At 39.2% G+C, this 13,164-nt stretch overlaps 1 protein-coding gene across 2 annotated transcripts in view; it reads right to left on the bottom strand.

Annotated features, from left to right (window-relative positions):
- uvssa (UV-stimulated scaffold protein A) overlaps positions 1-12,632 on the bottom strand; it is a 78,304-nt gene extending 65,672 nt beyond the window's left edge. The window contains exons 1-6 of one of the 2 annotated variants that reach the window (XM_086131801.1): positions 12,287-12,632; positions 9,021-9,145; positions 7,255-7,408; positions 5,665-5,841; positions 3,785-3,905; positions 1,675-2,142 (exon numbers count right to left, since the gene is read on the bottom strand). In XM_086131801.1, coding sequence (XP_085987927.1) covers positions 1,675-2,142; positions 3,785-3,905; positions 5,665-5,841; positions 7,255-7,408; positions 9,021-9,130 — 1,030 coding nt within the window. In that variant the 5' untranslated portion in view covers positions 9,131-9,145; positions 12,287-12,632. The remainder of the gene's footprint in view (positions 1-1,674; positions 2,143-3,784; positions 3,906-5,664; positions 5,842-7,254; positions 7,409-9,020; positions 9,146-12,286) is intronic. The other variant, XM_086131809.1, reaches the window with a different exon arrangement.
- Between the last annotated feature and the right edge of the window lie 532 nt (positions 12,633-13,164).

Genomic DNA, 13,164 nt, shown 5'->3' with positions numbered 1-13,164 from the left:
ACATCGGTGACTTCAACCACAGAGATAGGAGAGCCCACCTCAGGATTCTCAGACTCTGCTTCCTCCGAGGAAGGCGTGTTGGTGGAGTTGAGGAGGTCTTCAAAGTACTCTGCCCACCGGTTCACAACGTCCCGAGTCGAAGTCAGCAGCGCCCCATCCCCACTGTACACAGTGTTAGTGGTGCACTGCTTCCCCCTCCTGAGACGTCGGATGTTGGACCAGAATTTCCTCAATTTCAAGCAGCTGTTGTGTGACAAAATATTTTTTTCACTGTTGTTGATGGACAGTAATATTGTGTGAGAGATGATGTGTCAATAACTGCTCCAAGTGAAAAATGTTCATGTAAAATAGAAAATCGAAATTGTTATTTCAGAAAATATTTGCAGTTTGAAAAACTGATTCATGATTCCATGTTGATGAGAGCATTAAAATGGGGAAAAATAGGACAAAAAAATATAAAAGGAAATTCAGCAACGATAAAAAATGCATAAGTAATCACGATTAATTTTTAGTTCATTTGAGTTAATTATGACAGTTGTGTTTTTAATTAGATTAAATATTTTAATCGTTTGACAGCTCTTGGATATATATATATATATATATGACGTACTCAGAGAATGTCTCAGACAATGGGGAACAGAGGAAGAAGTGCTGGAAGAGGGACCATCATGGGAGGACAAGCCCCTACACGGGATGTACCAACGGACCATAACTGAAGTGGCTGATCTCAAGAAGTCCCATCAGTGGCTAGAGAGGTCTGGCCTGAAGGACAGCCCAGAGGCACTCATCCTGGCTGCTCAGGATCAGGCCCTGAGTACCAGAGCCATTGAGGCCCAGATATACCAGACCAGACCAAACCCCAGGTGTAGATTGTGCAAAGAGGCACCTGAGATGATCCAACACATAACTGCAGGGTGTAAGATGCTGGTAGGGAAAGCCTAATTGGAATGCCATCACCAGGTAGCTGACATATCTAAACATCTATCGAAACATCTGTGCGGAGTATGGACTGGAATATATATATAAATTATTTGAGTCAGTGTATTGTATTTACATTATCTATAGGTAGCCCTGTCACAATAGCAATTATTTTTCCAGTTGATGTATTTACCAAAAAAACTACTACAATAACGGATCATATTTTTTGATTGTTGTTGTTTTGTTTAAATGCCACTAATAAACTGATGATAGATCGCAAATAATTGAAGTACCGGTCCTGCCCAAAATGGTCGTACCATAGCCTGGCAGGGGTCAGGAAGGGCAGGAAACCCTGCCCCTCTCGTAATGCTGTCACAGCTTTCTTGGAATGTCTTAGAGATCAAATTAAAAATGAGTGAATATTTGCATATAAAATGAAAATTTGTTTTTCATTTTTAACATCAAAATCTTGTCTTTGTCATGTACCCATGAACCTAAGTTAAAAGGGAATTGTAAATCGTTATCTTTTATTTATTATGTTTTGGACAACATGATTGGAATTGGAGTGTGCAAATTACAACATACCTAGTTATCTCCAAATCGGATATCTACCGGAGATATTTTTTTGGGGTGTGCATTACAAATACACTGGTAGTGTAGTGTAGTATAAGCGGCTATCTTTCACTAAGACAAATTCTTCAAAATACAGGTGACATTTCACTTTCAAATATTGTGAAATTGAAAAATTGCACTTACCAGAACTAAGGTTCAAGTCCAGACAATATGAGCGAGAGATAAGGCCAGAGTTTCGAATAAATGAGTCTCCATGAAGGGGGTCCTCCTCTTCTACGTCACATCTGGTCTTGTCCTCATGTTTCATCTTATACCTTTGTTCCCCTTCCATCTCACCTTTGTTCTGTTTGTCACTCCTGTTCAATTCTTCATTTTCAGACCTTTTATGCTTCTTTTTCTTTGTTTTTTTCTCCTCCCACTCTTCTCTATTCTCATTGACATTTTCTGTGCTTTCTTGCATCTTCTGTGTTCTTTCATTCATTATGTTTTTGCTACAGCAGGGTTGTTCATCATCTGACAAACATCCAGTGGTTGGTTGTGTGAGCGGGCAGCTATTAGTTGTCAGGCTGTCTAGAAGGGTGAACTCATGGGAAAGCAGCTTCAAACAGGAGTCTAATTCTGTCAGTGCAACCTCAATATCTGGGGAGGAGTCTGTAAAAGAAATAATATTTTTGTTAAAAATTGTTACTGTTGAAAAAAATCTGATTTACCTCATGGAATGGTGCCTGGAGATGACCGTTTTAATTCATTCTGTGATCACGCTCGTGACAAAAACACATCTCACATCTTTCCCCATTAAAATGAATGGAAATACAATGAATCTGTTCCAACCCATCCCGAATAAAGTCTTCTATTCGAATAAAAATTCACCATAACTCCCTACACATTGCTACTTTGCACAGAGGTACAGAGTTTTACTTTTATTGCCAGGCTTATTAAGGCTGGCGCAGAGACTGCTGCAAGAAACATATTGTTTTTGGAATCTTATAATAATAACAATAATTATTTTCATTATTATTATTATTAAAGGCGGCCTGGTGGTCCAGTGGATAGTGCGTTGACCTCACAGTGCAGAGGTCGTGGGTTTGATCTGAGCTCCGGCCTTCCTGTATGGAGTTTGCATGTTCTCCCCGTATCCGTGTGGGTTTTCTCTGGGTACTCCGGTTATCTATTTCACCAGGAGCAATTAAAATTTGGTGGTATATGTACTCACCCAAGACCAACAAAAAAGTATCTTTGATCCATAGGCGACACCTAACAGGAACTCCGCCATTTTGAATTTACTTTAAAATTTGGCCTTGCCTTGACTACAAAATCTTCTGTAACTTGACCCACATGATTATATCGTGTCAATATTTGACAAAGATGATGAGTCTCGGCCTGAAGATTTTTTTATAAAGGCAGCACCACCTATTGGCTGAAGGAAATATGTTTTACGCTTTGATGTTTCTCTCCAAGCGAGTTGAACACCTCATATTTGTGCAGAAGCGTGTTTAGGACTTCAAGATGTTGCAACACGAAGTTTGTGAATTTTCACAAAAAGCTGTTGCCATGTTATTTGGCAAGATAACAACACTACATTTAAGGGTCTAAACCAGTGGTTCTAAGGGGTTCGGTGAATCAGTCTCAGGGTTTCGACAGAGCCTCTGCCATGGAGGTTAAGACAGACCCGACCCAACATGTCAATTAGTTATGACATGCCCGCTTGGCCATCACTGGCTAGTTCATTTTGTGCACAATTAAAAAAACGTATACTTTATATTTATTCTAATTGTGATTACTTTTTTAATACATGTGTTTTTTATGTCTTAAATTTGTTTCAAAAATATATATATTTTTCACGAATGAAGGGTTCGGTGAATGTGCATATGAACTGGTTGGGTTCGGTCCCTCTAACAAGGTTAAGAACCACGGGTCTAAACATTCATGAAAACTCATGACACTTTGCGAACACATCCGCATTTTTATGTTTTTTCCATTTTAGTTTTAGTTATTTCATTAATTTTCGTGAACTAAAATAACCTTGATGTGGGCGAATATTATTTAACTGCAGCATTTGATACAGTGGATCACAGTATTCCGTTGGCACTTGGTGGGCATTGGCGGTAGCGCCCTTGAGTGGTTTAGGTCCTGTTGAGCTGACAGAACCTTTTGTGCAACAACAGCATTCACCGATTTTTTTGGTCCATACAGTCGGTGACCTGCATTATTAGATGCCCCGTCCATTTTGGAGAAAATGTAAGACTCTAATGTGCATCTTCTGGTCACGGGAAATACAGTACTTTGCATTTACCCTCCAAATCTCTCATGGCTGCTTCCAGTCTCTTGCTGTATATCCTCTCCATTTTCCTTTGTCTCTCAGTTTCTCGTTCTCGCTCTGCTACTGTCCTGGCCTCAGCATCCTGAAAGTCCACCTAAGAAAACCCAAAAAATGTGTGTATTATGAGGTACGATTAGCAATTGATCTATTCCACTGGGGAAATTACATTCGAAAATGTTTCAAAACACTGTTTTTCGAGTTGCCATCGTTCATCCAAGTACAGAGTTGTGAAAAAAGTATTTGCCAACTTCCTGATTTCTGGGTTGTTGTTTTTTTTGGGGGGGGAGGGGGCACATGTAGCCACACAAAGGTTTCAAATCATCAAACCCATTTTAATATCACTCAACTCAACTGTATTTATAGAGCACTTTCAAACAGCCATCACTGCATACAAAGTGCTGTCCATGGAGCAACTAAAATATACAACAGTAAAGCAAAAAATCGGTAGAAAGCACCGAACAGCAAAACCAAGAACAAATCTGAGTCATGCTGAGTCAAATGCCAAAGAATACAAGTGAGTTTTGAGGCGGGTTTTAAAGAGGGGCAGCGAGGAGGCCTGCCGAATGCTCAGCGAAAACTTAAGAGAAAACCCAAAGAAATACAACATGCATGTTTCAAATAACAATTCGGAAAATGGATGGATGAATAATACTTAGTATTATTATTATTGTTATTCTGTAAATTATTATTGTCACTATTATTATCCATCGATTTTCTAATCTGTTTATTCTTACGAGGATCGTGGGAGTGCTGGAGCCTATCCTAGCTGTTTTCGGGCAATTTAGAGTGTTCTATTGCATGCATGTTTTTGGAATGTGGGAGGAAGTTTGAAGTCAAGATGGCGCCCGAGTAGGCAGCCGTCGGCAAGTGCTCTCATGAGCCTTGCTTTTTTTGTTGTTTTTTGGTTTGTTTTGTCACTTTGTGTTTGTTGTTACGTCGTGTGGACCTGATGTGGACTTTTTTCAGCATTTTTTGGTCACGACATTCATCAAGGAGGAGACTCTGTGCTTGGTGGTTGCGCCTTCTCGGCAGCATGGGTATACCAGCACTGTTTTTGCCTGGGAGGAATGTCGGTTGCTGGACTGTAAGGCTTGAGGAGCCGACGATGAGAAGAAAGGAGCGTTAGCGCGGAGCGCCGATGCGGATGTGGAACTGGGAGTCGCGGCTTGGAATTGAAGTGGATTTACGTGGGACAGGAGAAGTGAACTCATCTCTTTTCGTCAATGGACGCTACAGCTTCGTGTTTGCTTTCAAAACTTAGCTTGTAGCAGACGCGTGCACATTTTCAGCATGACGTCTCTGATCCACTGGTGAAAGGACACTTTGATCCTCTCCTCTTTCATCTATAACTGCTTCAGACAACAAAGTGTATGCAGAAAAGTGGTGAAGATTGCACAACTGTCTGTGTCCTATGTGTTGTGTTGTGTTATTTTTGTTATTTTGACTTCAAAATGGCGTCGCGTGAGTGGCTGCCTTTCCAGCAGCTCCTATATTTTGTTGTTCTACTTCTTCCTTTCATAACTTTGCTGCTGTGAATTGGGAATTTCTCCATTGTGAGACTAATAAAGGTTTTTCTTTTCTTTCTTCTTTCTTGAAACCGGAGTACCCGGAGAAAATCCACGCAGGCATGTGGAGAAAATGCTAACTCCACACAGGAAGACCGGAGCCGGAATTGAAACCTGCACCTCTGCACTGTGATATGGACGTGCTTGCTAAACAGTCAACAACCATGCTGCCGGGATTAAAATATAATAATAATAATAATAATACATTTTATTTACTCAACATTTATCCATATGAATTATGTCATGTCAATGTAAATGGGAAATGAGAAGACGAATTATATTGCTCACCTTTTTAAACTGTTTGAGAAAATAATAACCCAGCTCCAACTTCTTATATGCTGACCCATAAGAGGATTGCCAGGACTGGATAGTCTGGATAGCAAGTGATCGAAGTTTCCTGGCTACTTGTTGAGGAGGGGGCAGAGGCCGCTCAATGTTGGTCTCTAGAGTTAACTCCAAGAATTCCTGCCAGAGAGGATGGCTCATAATGAGATAACCCAAACAAAGCCGACTAAGATACTTTCGTGACAGATCTGGACGACTGAGTATAATCAGAATCAATTTAATTGTCCTTGTCAGTGAAAGATACAGTTTCAAATAAGACTTTTTAAAATTTTGTTCAAACCATCTCGTTATTTATTTTACATTTAATGTCATAGCTGCTAGATAAGTACATTCATTTTAAACAAACAAACTAGCAAACAAAGACAGCAGCATTAATTTGAATACCTTTGTTTTGGTGTTTTTCTCAACAACAAAAAATACCATAAGTAGAAGAACACCGTTAAAGTACCCGATTGATAGGCAGTAGCGTTAAAAGTAGTAGTATCATTAAAATCTGAACAATACTCATCCCTACTGACAAGTTCAGTCATACAGTATGTATGTAAAATGACAACAACAAATTCAGTGCATCACACCCTCCTGAACTGAGCCGTAAGATATAAAAGTTTTTCTCAGTTGCGTTGGTTCATTTCCGAGATCAGACTTGAATTTACGGGAATAGAAATCACGGTAGGTAATTAATTCTGCAGTTAAAAAACAAAACAAATAAATAAAAAAATTGCATGGTTGAGCCCCAATTTTTTTTCACGAAATAGCCCCAATTGAACATTTCACCGAGACCTACCAAAATTGGCAGGAACATGTAAAAAGCCCAAGACCTAAAAGTAGTTAATTTCCTTTCAAATGTTGCCTTATTTTTGACATTTTACAGAGGTCATTTCTTCTCATAATAGCTCATAGGGCCCTTTCAGTAGCTTGCAGCTCTAGTTTTGATTTGTTTTTTTCTTTGTAATATGCAGTGCTATCTTTTTCCTTCTGTATCGCACTGACATACAGTAGTTTGTCAACAAATTACAGTAAAAGTGGCATTTTCATCTAAACAAGTCTCTTGCAGTCAATCGTCTACATGCAAGAAGCTGTAACTTTTCAATGTAAAATACTGATTTTGTCAAGAAAACTTAAGCATCAGTTAACATCAGAACATCCTTCCAGAACACACTATTATATTAATAACATGACTCAGCATTTCGACTCTTATACATACACAGTGACACAAAGACCTGCGGTTTTCATGGCACTGACATGTGATACAAATAAGATGTACTGAGGATTTCGAGAAAGAAAATGGCTTTTGCATGGGAACCATGATGTTTTGCCATTTGTACGAATGCACTTGCCGTTTTGCAAATTTCAATTCTGATCTGAAAAACGTGCCAAAGCGACTGAGAAAAACTGGAACAGCATTTCTTTTCTCAGCAGACACACCACCAACCAAGTTGGCCGGTTCCATGAGCAGTTATGATTAGGATTTTCACTAAGAATATACTTTTACAGAGAATATTATAAAATTAAAGGTAAAATTTACCCCAGTACCTGAAAGTTGTCCACCAGGAGGGTTCTGAAGTGATGTGATTTGGGGAAAAGTTCACTGGCTGTCTGAAAGGCTGACAGACGGATCTCAGCATGGTCTTGGTTGAGCTGGGACATTAATGAGTGGTAGACATGATCGATGTAGTCATTAGACTCCCTACAGGGAATACAACAAACAGCAACAACGAAAACTTGAATTAGTGGAATAACAAATGCCATGACACTGCCACTTTGTGGTTACTGTATGTGTGATGTGCATTGTTCAAATGCCACTGCCAAGTAGATTTTTCTAGCAAAAATGAGGACTTGTGCTCAAGCTGACCAATCAGGTGTGTTTGAGAAGGAGACTAAAACATGCTGGATTGGGGCCCTCGAGGACCAAAGTTGGACACCGCTGATTTAAACAGAATGACTTATTAACTCAGATATGGTGCTTGGATCACTCCGACACCTCTTCAATTATATTATTCCTCGATCTTAGCACTGCCGTTGACACCATCCATCATAATGTACTCTTAAGAGGCCTTGAAACGTGTCTTGGTATTTGAGACTCTGCCCTTTCTTATCTTAGTTCTTACATCTCAGAGAGGATGCACCATGTAATTCATGGCAATGCAACTTCTGAGTTTTGTAATGTGGAGTATACCGCAGGAATCGGTACTCGGCACCCTTTTTCTTTCTCTTTTTAAACTACTGTGCATGCTTCTACTTGTTGATATGATACATAAACATTCATTTTCACTGTTATGCCAATGACACCTAATTATACATGCCCTGAGAAATAAAACCATGCAATTGGGCCCCCAGTGCCTTATCTAAAGTCACCAATCTCGAACCTAGGTTTCAAATTGGACAGTGATTTTAAATTGGATAGGCCAATTGGTGCTGCTGTTAAGTCCAGCTTTTTTTTTTTTTCATTTTAGGGCAACTGGCTAATATGGCTCTCTCTTCTCAACAACACTTCGTTACATCTCGGCTGGATTACCTTAACACACTTTATTTTGGCGTGAGCCAGTCCTCCCTTAAGTTTCTCGAGTTAGTGCAAAATGCTGCAGCTTGCCTTGTAACTAGTGCTCGTAGGAGAGAGCACAAAACTCCAACTGTGGTTTCCCTTCACGGGCTCTCTTTGCATTTTCAAGTTTATATTAAGATACTTTTGTTTCCAAATCTTTAAATGGTCTCACATTATCATACCTCTATGAGCTATTCTACCTCTTCCCACCTGCTCTGTGCCGGAGGTAAACACACCAGACACTGCTGAAGGGACCAAAGACAACGCAATGGCTCAGAGGTGATTCAGCCTATTCCATTGCCGGTCCATCCTTTTGGAAGGCCCTTCCATTAAACGTGAGACAAACTCCCTCTTTTGATTTTTAAAACTTGTCTTAAAGCACAATTTTACTGTACATTTTTTGACTGAGCATGAGACTTAGCATTATTTTGGCGTTTTACAGTCTCTGCTGTATTTGTGTTATTGATTTATGGGTTTTATTTGGGATGTTCCGATTAGGGTTTTAAGATGCCAATATCGATACCAATCAAGAATGCTGGTTATAATCCGATACCGATACTGATCACATGGATTCGGTGGAGAATTTTCAGTTTTAGAGGTTAAACTTTAGCACCCGAGTCCGAGTGCGAGTTTTTGGTTTTAAGTATCTGCCGATACTGACACCCGATCCAATTCATTAGCAACGCATTAAGAAAAAAAATAGCATTCTTCAATGAGTTTAAATAAATAAATAAATAAAAATATGGAGTTGACTTACTTGCATATCTTCTTGACTTCCCTGATTTTTTCCTTGTCGATCTTCAGCTGTCCAGAAGTGGTAAGCTCCTCGACAAGCTCAGAGAGCCTGTCTCTCTGAGACAACTCCATCCCTAAACGTAACTCCTGTGCAGAGTAACATAGAAGTTTAACAGCAGTCTTTCAAAGCAGCGTTTGCAGTTTACTTCACCCTACTTCTCACAACCTGTTTGTATAATTAGAGAGGTGACTTAAGATAGGGTGCTGTCTCGCTGTGACCTTTCCTCCTGGCTCAGCATCTTATCTATGACACCCTTGGCATATACAGTATATAATTTCAGTAAAGATCGTAGAATCACATAAAGTCCTGGTAGGTGGCCGGCCAAAAGTACTAGAGTGGGAATCTTGGGTGAAGGAGAAGCAATCTCGCAGGAAAAGGAAAGGCTCCATGGCTGTCCCCGATCTTACTGCCATTCATTAACTCGGTCAACTGAGAATATGCAATCTCCTGGTCGTTACGATTAGCATAGTGAGCATTTAAAATAAAAGAACTCAACTCAAATGTATTAAACAGCGCTTGCTAAGAACTGTACATGGAACATAAATAAGTCACACAACAGCAAAGACAGTTAAACCATTAAACAAATAGTGAAAATAGCAAAAAGCACAAAAACAGTGAAACCGAGGCCAAGTCTCATGCTGAGTCACAAACCAAAGAATAAAGATGTGTTTGAAGACAAGTTTTAAATTTGGGCAGTGAGGGGACTTGCCGAACGTTTTAGTGGGAGGTCATTCCGAAAAGAGGGACCAGGATTGGAAAAGACTCAATGCCCTCTGAGTCTTTGCCTAGTCCTTGGTACCCCTAATAGCATCTGGTTCACTGACCTCAGGCACCGGGCAGGTGCATAGGGAGCTCAGAGAGGTAAGATGGGGCATTTAAAGATTTTTGAAAACAAAGAATAGAATCATAAAAAGAACTATACAATGTACAGGGAGGCAGTGAAGTGAGACCAGAGTAGGAGTTATGTGTTCCCTCTTACGAGTACGAGTCAAAAGGCAAGCGGCAGCATTTTGGACTAACTGAAGACGCTTGATGGAGGATTGGCTGACTCCAAAATAAAGTGCATTTCAGTAACAGGCAATATAGCTAGCTTTCTGTATGAAACAGAGCGCTAGATTCACCTGTTGCCTACTTTTTTGCAGGTGTATGTACTTATATTTTGAAACATGAATGATATTTTACTCTGGATAGTTGTATTTTATTATATTCATCCATTTAATGTTTTTTCACATTTTTCACATTTTGGACAGTTAAAAAAAATCTATATTTACCAATAACAGAAATACGTATAATGTATGAACTGCAGAAAAATTTGCCAACCCTATTTTCCGACTTTGTAGTGTTGAGCTTCAGTTTAATTGGTATTTTTAGTGCTTCAGTGACTCCTCAACTCCTAAAACATGGGGAGCTGTGAGTTTCATTTTGCATGTTTTGTTACAAATTAATCAAAAATTCAAAGCTGTTTGCGTTTTATTTTGGTGTTTAAATTTGAACTGCAGAGTGATCTTTCTGACATTTGTCAGAAATAAAAAGAAAGGCCTTTCTTTAAAATTAAATGTCATTTGTTTGAAATTATTTGTATCAAAAATACTGTGATTGGCTGGCAACCAGTTAAGGGTGTACCTCGTCTACTGCCCCAAGACAGCTGGGATAGGCTCCAGCACATCAAATGGATGGATGGATGGATTGATGAAAAACTCATTGTATTGGTTACTTGGTATCGCTATTGGTGAGTACTTGTATCGGTTTGAAAAAAGTGGTCTTGAGCATCCCAACTTCTGCGAGCATGGCTTATCCATTAAAAGAACAACCGTTACTTGCAGTCATAGTATGAATAACCTGTAATTGACAAGTAGGGTTGGGCAAGACATCGTTATCGGATAGTCATAGAGATACGGCTGAAAATTGGTGTCGATGCTAAATCCAGCACATTTACACTGTTCATTCTTGTGTTAATGTGCACTGTCCCTATGAAATAAATAAAATAAATCTACATTACAGACATTACCATTGAAATTAATATATTGTCAGTCACATGACCTTGACACACTTGTGTGGCATGTAAAGCTCAGTCCAACTAACCTCATTCATCCTTTCAAGTTTGACATTAATCGACAGCTAACGCCAGCCAATGACAATAATAATAATAATAATACATTTTATTTATAAGCGCCTTTCAAGACACCCAAGGACACTTTACAATCAGGAACAAAAACAATAAAACACAGAACAGGTTGAGCAGCGGCAGCCAGACGCGCCAGCGTTCACTCAACCCCGAAAGTCGGAAGAAACAACAGTGGAGGGAGAGGGGGAAAAAAAACATGCTCGAACTATCCTCATTTTGAGGATAGTTTGCACATCATCTTGGGGAAGGAAGAAAGGGTCTAAAGTAGACATAAGTAGCCGCTGCTGGACAGCACACGTGAGAAATCCACTTTACTCCCTCTCATGTGATATTGCTTAATTTTTGTTTATTTGATTTTGTGCAATCATTAAACAACACCAAACAAGTAACACTAATTAGTTAGTAAAATGTAATCTGGAAAAAAACAAATTTTAACACGAAATATATTTCTATCAGATTTTCTGATTAATCAATGAAATGAGCAATAATCTTTTAAAAAAATATTTAATAATTCAACAGTGATAGCCCTACTTTGGAGTCACAGCAAAGTGTATTTCACCTTAGAAAGAATGTCCTACAAGTTTGTGCAAATGCAAGAGGAAACGTAATAGTAAAGAATGTAATAGTTATTCGGGTATTTGCAATGCACATTAACGATGTTTAGTTTTGACATGACAGAATTATTACTTAAATGGAGTTAAACACGCCACAAAGTACTATATTTACAATGTATTCATGTTAAAAAGACTGTACATGTATTTTATTTTGATTACGCACTTTAGCCGTACATATTACTGTTAACAGTGCTCTTCCAATACAGTACAGTTGTCATTTATAACTAATAAAGTAACTTCAACCTCAAATTTAGTTACTTCAAAACTCAAATAATCGATGAAGTACCGGTAATTAATTTACGAGTCTGCTGTGGGTGTGGCAAAACTGCTCAGCTTAACTATTTTTCTTTATGCATTCATGTACAGTTTAGTTTGTTGAAGATCGATGTTGTAATGTAAGCTGCCGAGGCCAACATTAGTGTCCAGCCAAAATACCAATCTAACAGTGGCTTTAAGGCAAATAAAAATCCGTAATCCACTCCACTTACCCGGTGACAGCTTCTTGGGATCTCAACCTCTTTCCGGATATCAGTTTATTCAATTCAGTTTGAACGACCGTTTCCAACAGTTTCGATGTGAATAGTTTTTGTTTTTCACTCCTTTCGCAAAACGACGTTCCTCATTTGTTTCCTTCTTGTTCTCGGATTCTTGTTTTTGCCGAGGAACGTTCCTTTGCATTCCGAGCCAAACGAGATGACAGGGAAGTACTTGACGGACAGGACGTTAGACTGGAAGAATGCTCAGGAAATGTGCCTCGGTGGTTATAACCTTGTCGGGTGTGGGTCTTTGAACTCTCATTCTTGTCCCCAAAATGTTGTCTCCGACTCGACGCAAGCAAGATGAACCGGAAGTACTTGGAGAATAGACGCGTTCGAATTTTTTCAATGTTTCGTAAAGCTGCTTGTTTGCGACCTGCAACAGGACATCCACGTAGTTGACAGACGTAGAAGCTCAAGTTTCACGCTCCATACTTAAAACATTCTGTTAAAAAAATAATCCAGTGTTTTCTTTTTGTCAAAAAATGGTCTTAAATGAGGCCACTAGGTTCAAAAGCAAACTTGGGGTTCCATGCAAACAAAAAATAAAAGTGTCAACACCTTTCCATAATTTATTTGCGAATGGACAATTCCAAAAGCAATGAAAAACATCATCAATGATAACCTCACAAAAACAACAATTAGTATATGCCCTTTCAATACACTTGAGTAAAATGAACAAGTTCAATATCAGGCTTCCGCAGTGCTTGCTGAGGATCTGATCATTTGACTCAGGTGTGTTGCAACAGGGAGAGATTGAAAACATGCAGGATAGCGGAATTGCCCACCAGGAGAAAACCCACGGAGGCATGGGGAGAACATGCAAAATC

This window comes from Hippocampus guttulatus, chromosome 2 (assembly GCF_054856545.1).
Source record: "Hippocampus guttulatus isolate MCC_2025c chromosome 2, RoL_Hgut_1.0, whole genome shotgun sequence".
In the NCBI taxonomy this organism is placed as follows: Eukaryota; Metazoa; Chordata; class Actinopteri; order Syngnathiformes; family Syngnathidae; genus Hippocampus; species Hippocampus guttulatus.
Note: the sequence above shows the minus strand (reverse complement) of the source record. Positions and strands in the feature narration are given on the sequence as shown.